The following is a 15,883-nucleotide window of genomic DNA, read 5'->3' on the forward strand; positions in this document are numbered from 1 at the left end:
TTTGGAACAAACTTCCAGAAAACTGTAAAACAGCTGAAACACTGGGTGCCTTTAAATCTCAACTTAAAACCCACCTGTTTACAGTAGCTTATGGCTAAATTAGGGTTAGAGTCCCAGTTAAACGACGTTTAACTAAAGTCCTAGAGGTTGGAGTCCTTGTAAAACGGCGTTTTTGACAGAAGTCCCAGAGGGTTAGAGTCCCAGATAAGGACAGGGGTGTGGGTGTCGTCCCCCCTGGTTGAAAAGGGGGTGCGGGTTTTAATGTTTTTATCTTTTTTAATCTTTTTTTTTTTTTTCAAAATCTCTTTTTTTTTTAGTGTTTATTCAATGTCAGATGCTGTTTTTTTATAATGTAAAGCACTTTGAAATGCCTTGTTGCTGAAATGTGCTATACAAATAAAATTTGATTGATTGATCAACTAAGTTTGACATACAGCAAGCAAAAAAGCCCCAGATTATAGAATAGAATAGAAATATTCTTCTATCGTCCCTGAGTGGGAAATTCAGCTGTAAATTAACAGGCTGAAGCACGTAGAGTTACATAAATGTAAAAATTAAAACAAAAATAAGGTTGAGTCTGTACAGAAAGGTCAAATTTACAACATAAACAATAATACTGCACAGTTATTAAAAATAACAGTCATATTTAAAGAAATGTGCAACCGGCTCGAACCGAAAAATTTAAAAAAATTTACAAAATGTGTGAATGATGCTAAGATAATAAAGACAATAAAATTGAGAATAAACCCATACAGGTATGAAGTTGAGATAATCTGACGTTAAAGTCATAATATCATGAGAATAATGTTAATAATAACTTTATTATTTTACTCTCATATTATGATTTCTCAAAATATTATGATTTAATCTCATGTTATTAGAACTGTATTCTTATGACTATCTTATATCATTTTATGGCTTTTTTTGTAATATTATGACTTCTTAAAAAAGAGGGTCAGAGTTTTAAGAAGCATTTCTCTCCCTGCCAGGACGGAGGTGGGAAAGTATGCCATCTACTGCCAGCGCTCTCTGGAGCGGACCCAGCAGAAGGGCGAGCGGCAGGCCCGGCCGTCCCGAATGGAGATCCTGTCCATCCTGCTGAGGAATCCGTATCACCACTCTCTGCCTTTCAGCGTCCCCGTCCACTTCCTCAACAACACCTACCAGGTAGGAGCACCAGAGCGCTGGTTCACTTTCTGGGCTCAAAGACTCGGCTAGCAACAACCGGAGCAAAGCAAGGTTTCACTTGGATGTGTTTATATCACTAGATCTGAACCAGCTTGTTGTTTATCCCACTTTACGCTCCATTGACCTTATATTTCTAGTATGTTTCACAATGACGGCTGAAGTGAAACTTAAGCATAATTTATAGTATGTAAAGGTAATTTTATAGCACATTTTCCGCAACAAGGCAATACAAAGCGCTTTGCAGAAACTAAAAGGAAATGCAAACAAAATAACAAACCAAAGGAAACAGCAAAAGAAGAAAAAGCTAATAATGTTGATCCAAATATCCAGGGTTGGTAGATAAGTATAAGTAAATATCATCTGGTCTAATTCATTTTCTGGGTTGGAAGAATAGGAGTCTAAAAAGTAGCTGCTAAGGTCATTTTTCTGGGTTCCCAGTTCTAATCCCGGTTCTGGGTCGGTAGATAAATGTAAGTAAGTATCCTCTGGACTTTCTAAGTGTGCTCTAAATGTGTAAAAGTAATGAGCAAGTACTCCACAATTTCTAAGTAATAATAAACACTAAATGTTCCTGTTCTGGAAGATTTTTTTCTGGATTCTAAATTCGTTCTAATTCCTTTTCTGGGTTGCAATAATAGGAGTTTCTCTGCATAATAACCTAAAAATTAATCTAATATTGGTCTAAATAGTGAGTTATCTAAAGATTGGCTAATCTAATTCCTGGGTTAAAAGTGAGAACACAGTTTCTAAAAACAGAAAAAGAGGAAAGGACATATTAGGGCAAATGGCAACATTCAGACAAAGCAAAGGGCAAAACAAAGACATGTGTGAAGGCGGTGACGTCATAAGTTCCTTTCTGGGACGGGAACTGTTCCCAAAGTTAAGGAACCAGCGTCTCTCTACATTTCCCAAACCTCTTTTTCATCATCTGTCTTGTCCATCTTTCTTCTGCTCCGTCTGTTTAGGTGGTGAGCTTCGATGCGTCAACAACTGTGGACGAGTTCCAGAGTCGCCTCAACCAGGACACGGGGATGAGGAAGACCGGACTTTCCGGCTTCAGCCTGTACACAGACGATCCCACCGGACGAGAACTGGAGCACTGCCTGTCAGGAGGCATCAAGGTGCGTCTTTCAATCGCAGGACGAGTCTGGCTTCCTCCGGCTTTGCACCACAATACATTAAAGATCTGCTGTTGTTGTTTCAAACTTCCAGAAAACTGCAAAACAGCGGAAACACTGAGATCCTTTACATCAAAACTAAAAAAGCAGCTGCTTAGAGATGCTTTTGAACCAAAATAAATGAAACTCTGACCAACATTTTTGATGTGTAATTTTAACGATGGCATTCATCAAAATGTAATGTTTGTTACTGTTTTTCTTAATTGTGAGTGATGCTTTTTCTGACTTTGTATTTTTATGAAGTAAAGCACCTTGAGCTGCCTTGCTGCTGAAAATGCTATTAAAATAAATTAGATTGACTGATTTAGCATGCTAACACTGGGCTGGATGGGATTTTTGTTGGCAGATTTGTGACATTCTCTCCAAATGGGAGCAGGCCTCTAAAGAGCAGCACTCTGGGAAGTCTGAAAATACCAGAACCGTCCGCCTTACCTACAAGAACCGGTGCTTTCTTTTATTCCTCAGTCCTTCTTTGCTGTGATGTGAAAAATGAAGAATAATTATTAGTAATTTTGTGATCTTTCTGCATTGTCCGTCGCCAGGCTGTACTTCTGTCACCAGATGAGAGGCGAGTCGGAGAGGGAGCGGCTGCTGCTGGCTTACCAGACTAATGAAGCCATCGTCGCCGGACACTTTCCCGTCAACAAGGAACTGGCTCTGGAAATGGCAGCGCTGCTCGCCCAGGTCCGGTAAAAAGCTCTCTCTCTCGTCGGTTTTAAACTCAGAACTCCAGCATATCTCATGAAGCATCACTGTACCAAAAAAACATATTTCCTATGCAGGGGTGTCCAAAGTTTTTACCAAATGGGCCAAAATCACTGAGTCAAAAGGACTCTGTGGCCAATTTTTTTAATTTTTTATCAACTCAGCAATAAACTAAACATGCAATACTTCAATTAAACAGAAATGTATTTAGATATGTAGCTGAAAAAGGATGAGTAAATTATACTAGATCCAAAACTTAAAATTGGGTTCTGCAATTAAAAATAATTTTACTAATTTTCTAGGTATCAGACAGAAAAAATAGGACATAATTTAATCAATTTTGAGTAATTAAATCAGTATTTAGGTCAGTCTTACTTTGAAAATTCTTGCTGCATTTTGTCAAATCTATTAAATTAATTATATTTGAGTACAGCAACATTTCTTTTGAATAAAAGTCACTGGTACTTTTAAGAGAATCAAAAAGCAAATCCTTTGTATAGTGCTGCTTTGTATTATTTCATGAAATAATTATTTTTTTATTGTGAAAAGGAATTAAATTGTTTATTTACATATTTTAAAGTATTTCTAATATGGTATAAAATAAGTTTAAATGGTAAAATGAATTTTTTTTTCCCAGTTTTATCCGATTAACTGTCAGAATAATTGATAGAATAAGAAAATGATCATTAGCTGCAGCAGGTTGTGACTTTCTACAAGTTTTTAACCTAAAGTCCAAAAAAATAAAATTTGTAATTTATGCTAAAATTTTACAAAAATGTTTAAGACAAATATATATATATATTTTTTTCAAATAAGCGTAGTTAAATAAAAAGTTTAAATTGTCCGATATTCTGCTCACGCAGTAAAACATTTAAGACTTTTAACTCTTTATCTGGGAGGCCAATGCGAGTTTGAAAGTGTAAAAACCTGCTGTGTTTGATCTCGTTTTCAGGTGGAGTTTGGAGATTTTGAACGGTCCTTGTTTGCCGGATCGGCTCAAAATAAATCCAATCAGACCTTAAAACAAGTGTTGGACCGATTCTACCCTAAACATTACCGCAGAACCTCATCTGAGGAGCAGCAGAGGTAAAAACACAAAAACAGTTTGCTTTTCGTCCTTGTATATGCTCTCAGGTCTGATTTTAAGGCCTCATGATGACATTTGTGCCGTTTTCAGACAACTGATGCAGCGTCTGTCTGCCCGCTGGGCCTTCCTCAAGGGGCGGGGTTCATCCGAGTGTGTCCGGATCTACCTGACTGTCGCCAGGAAATGGCCGTTTTTTGGTGCTAAGCTGTTCCAGGCAGAGGTGAGGGAAGCTGCATGAGACAAATGCAGCTTTGCCAAGTTTGGGCCAATACTGAGCTTCACATTTGGATCTAGAATGGAAGCCAATCCAGATCCAGAACCTGAAAAACGAGCCCGCATCATCACCCCTCCTCTACTGTGGTTGACAGTTGGTATGAGGTGTTTGTGCTGACATGCCATGGTTGGTTTGACTCCAAACAGGGTGCTGTGCATTATAGGTCTGAAACGATTAATCAACTTAATTGTGATTAATCAGATCAATTACGATTAATCAATTATTGAAATAATCGTCAACTAATTTATCAATCGATTAATCATTAACTGGAGTATACAGACTAAAAATGGCCGTTTGCTGAAAGAACAACATATTCAGAGCAGAAATTAAGCCAAAACTGTACAAAAAATAAATAAATTTCGCATTTAAGATGAAAAACTTTCACTGTCTGTAAATATGTTCAACCCTAAACTCTTCAAGTGGCATTTTTAGATTCACCAGGTTCAAATTCTGTAAAAAAAACAAAACAAAAAACATTTGCTATCAAATTATTAATCAGTTAATCATAAAGACATTTGTAAATATTTCCATTTTCAGACTACCACTCCCTCCCCAGAGTCGGGCCAAAGTGTTTGGCTGGCGGTGCATGAAGACGGGATCAGCGTTCTGGAGCACAACTCGATCGTAAGCTGCCCTTCTGGAACAGACATGCAGTCATAAACACTTTGCTTTACGGCCTGTTCTTTGCCTCCATTGTCCTGTCATTAAAAACATAAAACCTTTATGTGCTCTGAAGTCCGCTCAGAGACCGGTGTCGGTAACAGTTTAACCTGTGTGTCAGAAACTGCTGGTGACCCATCCCTACAAGAACCTGATGACGTTTGGAGGCTGCAAGGAGGACTTCATGCTGGTGGTGGGACAAAACATTGGCAAGGACAAACCTACTGAGAAGCATCTGTTTGCAATGGACGCCTCCAAAGTGAGCAATAATTTATTGGAATGATTTTACCACATGAGAATTTGCCTATCACCTGATTTTTCTCTAAAATATTTGAAAGAAAATGGAGCTTGTAAAGCTGAAATACCTTGGCACAATGCTATTTGGCATTAGCAAAGCAGCCAGTCCCGGAGTGCTAGTCATTTTCCTTGGTGCTGATTGGCTGTAATCTCCAAGAGTGGACATGAAGAAGACTGTAGAAGACGGTTTCCACCGAGGGTATTAATGCATATTACGAAAAAATTCACATTTTGCACATTTTTTTTTACTTTCATTTGGGTCTTAACTGCTTATAAAAACAACCTAAGTACTTAAAAAAACACCCAGACATATTTTGGTGTCTGGAAAATGAGCCATTTCTAAAACTTCCCAATGGTTGAGTCACATTCCAAGAGCACTGCATCGTTACCTAGCAACCCCAGCTGATCCCAGCCCCTCACCTAGCAACCACAGACCCGTTACCTAGCAACCCATGCAGATCTCCAGCACATTTGGATGGCTGGTTCTACCTCTGTCGGTTTTGTTGTTGACCTACTGTCCATAAACCACTTGCTGGATTCTTGTTGGTTGTGCAGGAGTCTCTATTTCTGCTTTTCAGTTTTGTGTAGTTATACAATGGTACTTTACCAAAGACTAAAGAGAAATTCTACAACCCGTAAAATCTGACACTACTCCATTTTTGTTTACAGTTTGTGAAGAAGGAAGTTGTATTCATGTCTTCTTCAAAGGTTTTTGTTTAATTTTCTTCAGTGGTTCTTGGTGCAGCGCCACCACAGGCGAGGAGGGGAACTGGTTTCTCAAAGAGTTCGTTTTTTTTTCACAGTGCAATGTGAAAGTGAATCAGAGCAGCTGAAAATGTAATAAATGTTGCAACTTTGGTCCCCAACCGAACCGAGTTTAGCGGACCACGAGGTGTGAAAATGCACTTAAAATCATGGCCATAGTGATTGCATGTAAAACATTTGGTTAGAAATGTCATCTTAAAAGTTCCATCTAAGTTAAGTGAAGCAAAAATGGCAGTCAGATAAAGTGAGATGTGTTAGACTTTAGCTAACAGCCCATTTACTCTGCTTTGTTTGTGTTTGTTTGGCTTCGTGGGACAGATCAGGGAAATCACCCTCCTCATCTCCAGCTACATCAACAGCGCTCATCAGCAGAAGGCCGCCGCCCACCACCTGTCCGCCCCGGCTCTGATGGTGGCCCAGCCCGTCAGCCTCAAGAGCAAAGAGCTGAGGAGCAAATCCCCGCCGGCGCTCGGACGCCCGAGCAAGGCCCCCACGCTGCTCTGACGCACGCCGAGCTTCAACTAGAAAAACAAGCTCCGACTCTGTTCTTTCTGCAAACAGAATGTCTCTTCAGTTCATCCTGAAAAAGTGATCTGTTTGGTATATTTAGTATTAAAAAGTGGAAACCAGACCTCTCTTGGCCAGCAGAGGTTTTAGCATCTATTCTAAGTACACGTTTGCTTGTGATGAGGAAGGTAATGCTATTTATTATTAACATTGTTCCTAAACCGCTCATCAGTCTCTATGAGTTTGGTTTATTTCCTTCAGTAAAATTGTATTTAAAGTCTGTTTTGCTATTTTTATTATTATTATTATTATCATTATTATTATTATTATTATTATTATTTTATTATTATTTGTTTTGAGTCCAGGTAAAAAAAAAGATGCAACAATTGCAGGTAGAGTTAAATCTAAGCATTAAAAAAACTCATCTGTCTACCAATCAATAAAGATTTTTATCATATTTTTTATCCAGAGAGCTGTTTTCACAAGCTTTACAGAAGGAAATATGAGAAAATATTTACATCAATACACCAACACTTTGCAAGAATTTAAAAAATCCCGGTGCTCATGACGGCAACTTTTGAGTATTACCGTTGCAAAAAGGTATTGTTTTTACAACCGAGAGCAGTTGATTAATGCTAATTAGAGTTGAAAATTAGGTTTTACGGATGCAGAGCTGGACCAAAGAGCAGAAGGAGGAAGTTCAAACCATCTCATCGGTCATAAGGATCTTATCCCTGACTCCAACATCTCTGCCCAGATTTCTTACCTAACCTGCCCACAGCATCAGCATCATCCACGACTCCTTGAAGATACATGGATGATGTGAGATTATGAGTTGGGATAAACAAAGTTTGTTTTTATCATTGAATTAAAGAACAGAAGTATTTTTTTACTCCAGGCTTCAAGAACAAAAGCAAAGTTCTTTCGGAAGGACATTTTATTCTTCCCAACAGCTCAACTTCAGAACCACAGAACCAGTTCTTAGTGCAGCATATTACTGTTAAAATCTTTCAAGTAATTGTATGTTTTTCATGTTTCCCTTCACCCACTTGAACTTGGCCAATTTTCAAAATGGCCACCATTTTTGAGCCTTATAAACCAATTATTGCCATAAAATGGTACCGATTTTCATTACTTGAATGAACTTTATGTCACATCATTTATTTTTGACAATGTGTGACAGAATTCCTTCATTTATTTAATTAAGTTGAAGGTTGTTCTGTTTTACCGTAGAAATTATTCATCGAGCTGTAAGCGTGGCAGTAGTCATGTAGTTGCAGCAGTTCGCCATCAGAGGGCGTATCGAACATTGAACGCTCCAACGGAAATTCAGCGCTCTAACGGCTGGTGATTAGCGGGGAGTTGCTCTAATATCTGTCTGCTAACAGGCACATATCAATTATTAATTCAATTATACTAATATACAAGTATTGTAGAAGTCCATATTAATGTAGGAAAAGTTGGCCATTTATCGCTGAGTGTGTAATGTTATTTGTTAGTTTCAGTAAGCTAGCTAGCAGTTTATGATTGAACAACGGCAACGTCCTCGTCGAAGAAGATAACGCCGTTGTTGAAGCTTGAGTGAAGCAGACCACTGTGCTGCCTTAACGCAGCACGGCATGCAGAAGTCACCCGTTCAACTCCACCATGTCCAACCAAGAGCCATCTCTCAAGACCCGGTCTGAGGCTTCCAACGTCTCCTCTACAGGCTCTGCAGCAGCCAAAGTCAAGAGCAAAGGCTGCTAAAGCCCGTCTTAGGTTTGCAGCTAAAGAAGTTAACTTAAAAGTAGAAAAGGAAAAAATAGAGGCATCTATTGAATTTGTACAAGAAAAGGATTTCGCTTCAGCCGTTGCTGAACCGTTGCATTAGAAGCAGCTATTGCCTCACAGATCGGTACCAACCCATGTTCATCTGTAAGAGCTGAACGTACTGAACAATATGTTATCAGTCAAGCTAAATTGATAAATGAGGAGGAAAATGCTGCTTTTCAGCCAGGACAAGTTGAAAGTGCACTTCAAAATATACCAGAGTTCAACAGTAATGAGTCGTTACACTTTAAAAAAGATGATGACCCACAGCAAACTCCAGTATGTCCTCCCAGTTACTAGGTGAATATTAAGTAACCGCATAAAAATGCGGCTAAATAGCCGATGTTAATGTGATTATAATTTGACGGGTAAAAATAGAACATGACGATTTTTTTTCATCCTGTCGGTCAAAATGAAGTCTAGCGCGACCTCTGGTATAATTGTATATATATGAGGTGTGCCTCTAATATATATATATAATTGGTTCGAAAAGAAAGGCATCAAAAACATTGTATTCAGACTCAGTGCTCTCTTCCTTAGAGCTACTTTTGTCTTAATTGTTACCTGGAAATACTTTATGGCAAATCTTCTTCATCCCTGTGGTAGCTAAATAGCCAATGGCAAAACTCACGTGAAAAAACATGCTAACTAATGGTCGGTCCGCCATACTAAAAATCCTTGCAAGAGTGTTGGCGTTCGAAGAGCTGATTCTATATGAACTGATGTTTTGAAATACAAGCATTCATAACCTCAGAAGTTCTTTGATCTTTTTACCACATCACAGATGAGGTCATAGCTACAATGAGGTCACTGTAGTTCTGTAGTTCTTGCTTCTGCTCATTGCTATGGAAAAGATCAGATCGGTTCTGCATAACCCAAACTACTGACCCTTTGCAACTGCGTCACTTAATCATTCAAGGTGCCATGATGGTAGCGTTGCCACCTTTCAAAAATCAAAATCAGGGACGCCCACCACGGCGCGTCGTCCTACTGTCATGGGGTTGGATGTCCGTTGCAGTGATAGACAATATTTTATGGCAGTGATTTTTGTCACTGCCATAAAATATGGCAGTGACATATGGCTAAGTGAGCCAAAGAGTGGCTCACTTAGCCACTCTTTGGCTCACTTAGGTGAGCCAAAAAGCCACTTGCGTCTCCACAGATCCAGGTTGCAGATCCCTGGCAGATGGAAAGTGTGATCCTATCTCCATACAGCAGCTAAAACTGCAGCACTATAATTTTTAATTAATTGTTAAAATAAAATTGTGAAGGTTAAAAAAAAATCCACCACTGATTATTAACATGAGACATTTATTTAGTATAACTTATTTGGTACCCCGTTGGCCCCCATCTAGATCCGCCTCTGGGCAGCAGGTCTGTGTCTGGTGCATTAATGACCACTGAACAATGAAATCATAAATATATAAACATTTCAAAATAAAACATACAGAAAGCCCTAACAAACCTTTTAAAGTATGAAGTATTTATGTATTTACTGTTAATCTAATCTATGTGATTTGTTCTTTAAATTATCATCTGTATTATTTTGGCTGATATTAAGCAAATAATCAAACCAATATAGTCTACTAAAAGCCCAATAAAAACCTTAATCATAGCAAAATGTTACCATATCAGGGTCTGCTGTGGTCCTCTCCTGATTCTGCCTGGTATCATACAGCACTGCGCCACGATGGACACATTTTTCTTATTTTTAATTGCCTGTATTCATCCTCACTAACATTATTCAGCCTGGGATTTGTGTCTTCCTTCTCACGTCTGTATCTTTACGAGAGGTTTTGCTTCTAAGGACGGCGGAGAATCGGGTCGAGGATGTTTTAAAAAGATCCAGGTTGATAGCAGCTCACTGCGGCTGCGTAGTGTCCGTCTCTAGGCAACCGTGACAACAGCGTCGGTCCGTAGCGTTCTGGGGTCCTTTAGCTCTTGCAACCATAGACATGAATACGTAGACACCTCATGGAGCGCTGAGTCCTACGTAACAGCGTCCGCCATCTTCTATGTGGCAGCAGAGCGATCGGAGCTCCTTAAGTCCTGTGCTGTGTGGACTTGTTTCAACTGTTTTACGAAACAAACTGGATTCATTGGCATTACCTTTCATAGGTAATGATGAAAGATCAGAATCACTTGACTTTGCAGCCAGAAATTCGCTTCTAAACAACCGAAAAAATATTTCCTATGTAGTTTAATTGGCCCGAAATAACCGCTGATTGTTAGCTTAGCAGGTAAAGCTTTCATACTGTTTTCTAATGAGAGAGAGGTGATGAAAAACCACTGTTAGAGGAGAAGTTAGTGAGGAAAGATCAGTCAGGATCAGAGCTGGAGCTGCTGTTCTTCAGTCTGTTTCCCAGCTCAGCTCCTCCATGTCGGTATTTAGCTATAAAGATGCTACGAGTCAGAGTTCAACATGCTGAAAATGGCTTTTACACTTTTGGATAATTTCTCTTTTATCCTTGGCTTTAGCCTATGAACCAGGATGTCTCAGAAGTCATTGAGTTCTCCCAGTGTGACCAGCAGACTGAAGTATTGCCTGTGACCAGTGCTCCCAGTTTAATAAATGTTTTATTCCTTTTATACACTTTTTGTGTATTTTTAAATATCTCAATCTGAAGTAATAGTGTATTAATACAGCTTATGTAATGAAATAAAAATAATTTACTCTGTAGAAAAGGGTATGGTTGTGTAGGAGATTTTCTATGCACCCTGAACGCATCACAGGTGTGCAGCTCGGTAACCCCACAGGCAGCAAAGAAGCAGTCGGATGACTGTGTGCGTTCATAAACCTAACCACACACACATGTACCTATATACCTGCTTCATGTACATGTACATTCTGGCAAACATATATAAAGAGCAAAAATTGAACTGGACTCTTCCTGATCTGAGTCCACATAAACCTGTGTTCTGATCGCGATTGCTACCAACTTAGATCCAGAAGTCTTCCCAACACTGTTAGAATTATTTTCACTCTTTGCTGTCAATAGCAGAGTTTATGTAATACTGGTATACTGTAATAAATATTTTTTCTCTGGAAAAAAGTAAGAAAAATATGTAGTTTAATGTTTTTTGTCTGTGTATTTGTACTTTTACTTAAGTACATTTTGAGTACTTTCTCCACCACTGTTTATTTGAACAATACTTATTAATAATTAGTTTTTTTTAAACCAGGTTGTAAATATTTACACGAAGCAGCCCAACAGAAATTCAGCGATGTAACAGCTGTTATCAGTTGTTAAAGGAAGCCTCAAAACCATACTGATCTATTATAAAGTGTGCAACATATATGATAATGCTCTTCATACAAATGTAAAGTAATAATATATAGCTAAATCAGGTACCAATACTGAAGGACCTTGCTGTATGTGAGTCTCACAACACTGGTAGGAGATAAAATGTGTGAAATGCACTCAGAAGCAGTTGTCTTAATGGTTAGCGTTAGCTTCTGCAATCTTTAATGTCTTTATCAATTTGTAGTTAGCTCATGCAATTTTAATTTTTTTAGTGATATAGCATTAGCTTACTTTTTTACATGTGTAACAGCTTAGCATTAGGATAGCTAAAATTTAGCAGTTTAGCTTTAGCTTCTACTAATTTTTATGTGTTTAGTAGTTTAGCAATTAGTGGAGCTAACTTTTTGGTTACCAGTGCTCACTTCTGGTAATAACTACTGCCAATTTTATTGAAGACATATTTTTTGGATTACAACATTGGCAGCCATTTTGAAAAATGTCAACCAGAGAAATGTATATGTTATCCTTAGTTAAAATATGACACCAAATACTTTAGTTTAATTAGTAATTTTAGTGCAAAAATGTGTTTTACTTACAGCCATGTTGGTTGTCATCTGTCATCTTGAATTTTCTAGTTGCTAACTTTTTTTTTAACTAGCCCTTGCAAACTTATGTACCAAGTTAGGCTACCAAGTTTGGTGAAATATCCAATTATCTGCTGCAGTATCTGCTCAGAATATGCTTCAGGAACAACAGAACGGTCATTTCATTTAGAGTTAAAGTTAGAAAATATTTATTTTTCTTCTTGCAGACGATGCTTTGCCTTTAACCTTTTCCCTGGGTCTTACTGTGTTACTCAAACAGTGATCATCATAAAGCACTAAGGACTTTGATATGAGCTATAGGGTGCGGTCCCTCAACAGGAAGTGAAACCAAATGAAAGCAGGAAATAAAATGCATACACTTGTTCAGCATAAGCTATATGCAGCTGTTTTCTAAACCATAAGATATTCAGGTTTGCTGAGCTGGTTGTATCGAAAGTGTAGAGTAATTTTTGTTTTGTGCTCCTAGTTACTGAACAGCCAGGAAAGCGGTAAACTTTAATCCCCTACTGCCTTCAGGCCTTTCTGAGAAAGACAATAACTGGAATCGGTTGACTCACTTGTCTCAAACTGTGTGGCACAGTCTTGTATGGGCAAGTCTTATTTTCTTTAGGTTTCACATAGAATGAAACTTAAAGCTCAAATTAGTTTTTTCAAAGTGAGATTATTGCAGTTGTGGTGTCTGGGCTATGCCTTAGACCGGTTCTGTATTGTAATCTGTAAAAAATGGATTATTCTTGATTAAATACATCTTCTTTAAAGCAGAATGCCAAACGTAGGACTGTTTGCCACTGTAAACAGTTTAAATACCACAGGTCCAGTTTAACCTGAATTCAAAGTTGTTCTGCGTTTAGGGAAAAGATGCTTTCTGATTTATATGTAAGAACCAAACCACTAATCCGTGAAATATCAATTTGTGATGTGGCAAATATGACTGATATTCATAATTTGGACATTAATGAGTGTGGAATCAGTTTCAGTTTTATATGGAAAGGTTGTCAATAGTCCAAACAACATGTTCTTTATTTTGTCAACATGTACCATCAATTAGAGCTTAGTTAGATCAGATTGGATGAAGTCAAAGTACACTGAAGATGTAACTGTTTATTAACAGAATAGGAATATAACATTTTATCATCAGCGAAGAGATGTAAACAAACAAAAAGAACAATTTTTGTAGAAATTTATTTCTAAGTATTTTGACAAAGACATTACTTTTTTGGTCAGTTATTCCCTCCGGTTTTGGATGCGGCCAAAATGATTTCTCTCATACTTTTTGACTTTTGGATAGTTATGTGTAACCATGGCAACAAGATATTTTTACCTAACTTTTTACAAGTTGAAGGAAGCTTCCAATTCAAACCATTTCTCCCATTGATAATAATGGACAATGATCATATACCCTACTTCAACATCTCTCTGGCCGGCTTTCTAAGCATATGGTCAGATAGAGATGTAAAGAGGAGCGGCAAAAGCAAATGAGGTGGATTAGCAATGGTTACCAATAACTGATTGTGCCATCCAGGACCCATTACTGTGTTTTATTGTCTCTGCAGCCCAGAAATTGAGCCTTAAGAGAGACAGTTTTAGGCAAAATAATGTAAAGCTAAGCATATTTTTAATATATTTGGAGCAACTGCAGCTCAGTGGTTAGTGTAATAGTGTTGTGATTGGAAAGTTGTAGGTTCAATTTCAGGTTCCTCCTGTTACATGTCGATGTGCCCGTGGGCAAGGCACTTAACCCCAAGTTACCTACCAATCTGTGTATTGGTGGATAAATGTGTGAGTATGAATGGATGAATGTGACTCTCCTCTAAAGAGAATCACATTCACTCTGAATATGACTCAGAGTGGAAATGATTGGAAAAGCGCTCAAGTTCAGTCCATTTACACGAAAATGTCAAAATTCATATTTTTTAAAATATCTGAAATACTGCCAAATTGGTGGGGTAACTTTTTGTGTTTCACCCACAGGTTTCACTTCATGCCGTTGTAGTTTATTTTTAAGCAGTTATGAGTCACGGTGTCAAAACCTTAAACTGTTACTGCGCCAGCTGGTTACTCCACAGGTTGTTGCTAGGTAACCAAAGAGTGAGTGAGTTAGTTAATACCACCAATTTTGCATAGCTTGCAGTGAGAAGTTGAATAGCAAAAGCTTTCCCTCTTCCTACATTTCCTAGAATGCTATGCAGTCCTGGATTAAAGTTAAGTGAATATTGTATAAATATCCTATCAGATATATTTTCTATTGATATTAATCATGTGTCTCACAGTATATGTTATTGATTCATTATCCAGCCCTAACTTGGGTTACACTTTAAACAAAGGCCAATTTCAAGGCATCAAATTGCCTTCAACCATGCTTAACTTTTTATTTTTGTCCCCAAGTATCAGATAGCCTTCAAATTAAATATTAATTCACTCAAAGTTTTTCTCAGGTAAAAGTAGCACTACTTTTTTATTTTACTGAATTATTCAAGTGTAAGAAAGGAAATGTTAGAGATTGCTCAAGTAATGACTGTTGGATCACAGCACCTTAATTCTGATGTCAGACTGACAAAACTAGAAAGTGCAAATTCTGGTATTTTAAAAACTAAAATGTGAAAAATCTTACAAAGTGACTAAATGACAATGTACTGTTATACCTTAAACTTGTGTTTTCTTCTGAGAGAGTGTGAGACGGAACATTTTTTTAGTGTTGTGGACAAAGGGATAAATGTGTAACTGGTTTCTGTAAATGTGAGTCACAAAGCCTATGGAAATCTACGTAAAGCGACTGAAACCAGAACATTCAGTCATTTCCTTCTCCTCCTCATTGGTGCAGAGGGAACTGTCGTGCCGATACCTGCAACAGGTGGACAGCGATGTCCCGCCCTCATTCCTGTAATAGAGAGCCGGGGGGAGGGGAGACATAGGACACTCCGACCTGCCCCAACAAGTTACGAAACCTGTTTTTGTGGCCTAGTTGCTATGGAGACAAAAGGCAGGCAGAAGGGGACAAACTGGGTGAGGCAGTTGTGTACTACAAAGTGTTGTAAACAACGACACTTCTTTCAGTTTTTGTTTACGTTCTTTTGTTGGAAAGTTTTGCTCCTGCCGCCTCAGAACCATTTTGTTTCACGATTCTAGAGTTTGAATTTTCCAATTCTGTCTTATATGAACACCTGGTGTGTTAATTTAAGCAACCAGACCGACTGGTTCAGCATGCAGAGAAAGCAGTTCTGTTGATAAGACAAGCAATTCACAGTAAAGGGTTTTCTGTGGAAAAGTAAACCTACAGTGTGTACGAGTATATTTTAGTAAATTAATTATACAACGCTCTAGGTTAAGACTGCTTTGGAAAACTTTACATAATACAGTAGCTTTCGAAGTCAAGGATGGATGGAAAACAAAGCTTCCAGAGGCACCACACCCAGGTGACCCTCACCTGAGCTGAAAATCTTCCACTGAAACTGCAAGTAAACATGTCAGACAAATTATTTGAGATCAAAGTGGTTTATGTCAGAAATTCTCACTTAAAATGAATTTTACTTTGCAACTTAAAAAAATACACTTAAAGTCAAGAA

The 15,883-nt window shown here is 38.1% G+C and overlaps 1 protein-coding gene and 1 long non-coding RNA gene across 5 annotated transcripts in view; one reads left to right on the forward strand and one right to left on the reverse strand.

The window, feature by feature from the left end:
* Positions 1–6,941, forward strand: part of plekhh2 (pleckstrin homology domain containing, family H (with MyTH4 domain) member 2) — a 37,652-nt gene extending 30,711 nt beyond the window's left edge. For all 4 annotated transcript variants that reach the window (XM_015057798.1, XM_015057797.1, XM_015057799.1 and 1 more), the window contains 9 exons: positions 990–1,167; positions 2,154–2,309; positions 2,713–2,810; positions 2,909–3,050; positions 4,024–4,157; positions 4,249–4,378; positions 4,970–5,056; positions 5,214–5,351; positions 6,473–6,941. In XM_015057798.1, the coding sequence (XP_014913284.1) occupies positions 990–1,167; positions 2,154–2,309; positions 2,713–2,810; positions 2,909–3,050; positions 4,024–4,157; positions 4,249–4,378; positions 4,970–5,056; positions 5,214–5,351; positions 6,473–6,658 (1,249 nt within the window). In that variant the 3' untranslated portion in view covers positions 6,659–6,941. The remainder of the gene's footprint in view (positions 1–989; positions 1,168–2,153; positions 2,310–2,712; positions 2,811–2,908; positions 3,051–4,023; positions 4,158–4,248; positions 4,379–4,969; positions 5,057–5,213; positions 5,352–6,472) is intronic.
* LOC106963078 (uncharacterized) lies at positions 360–11,234 on the reverse strand. Its single transcript, XR_001428118.1, has 3 exons — positions 11,145–11,234; positions 7,407–7,410; positions 360–371 (listed from the first exon to the last, which is right to left on the reverse strand). It is a non-coding gene; the product is annotated as an uncharacterized LOC106963078 (long non-coding RNA).
* Between the last annotated feature and the right edge of the window lie 4,649 nt (positions 11,235–15,883).

This window comes from Poecilia latipinna, unplaced genomic scaffold, assembly GCF_001443285.1.
Source record: "Poecilia latipinna isolate Pla-1442-1.1 unplaced genomic scaffold, P_latipinna-1.0 Scaffold1492, whole genome shotgun sequence".
Taxonomy (NCBI): domain Eukaryota; kingdom Metazoa; phylum Chordata; class Actinopteri; order Cyprinodontiformes; family Poeciliidae; genus Poecilia; species Poecilia latipinna.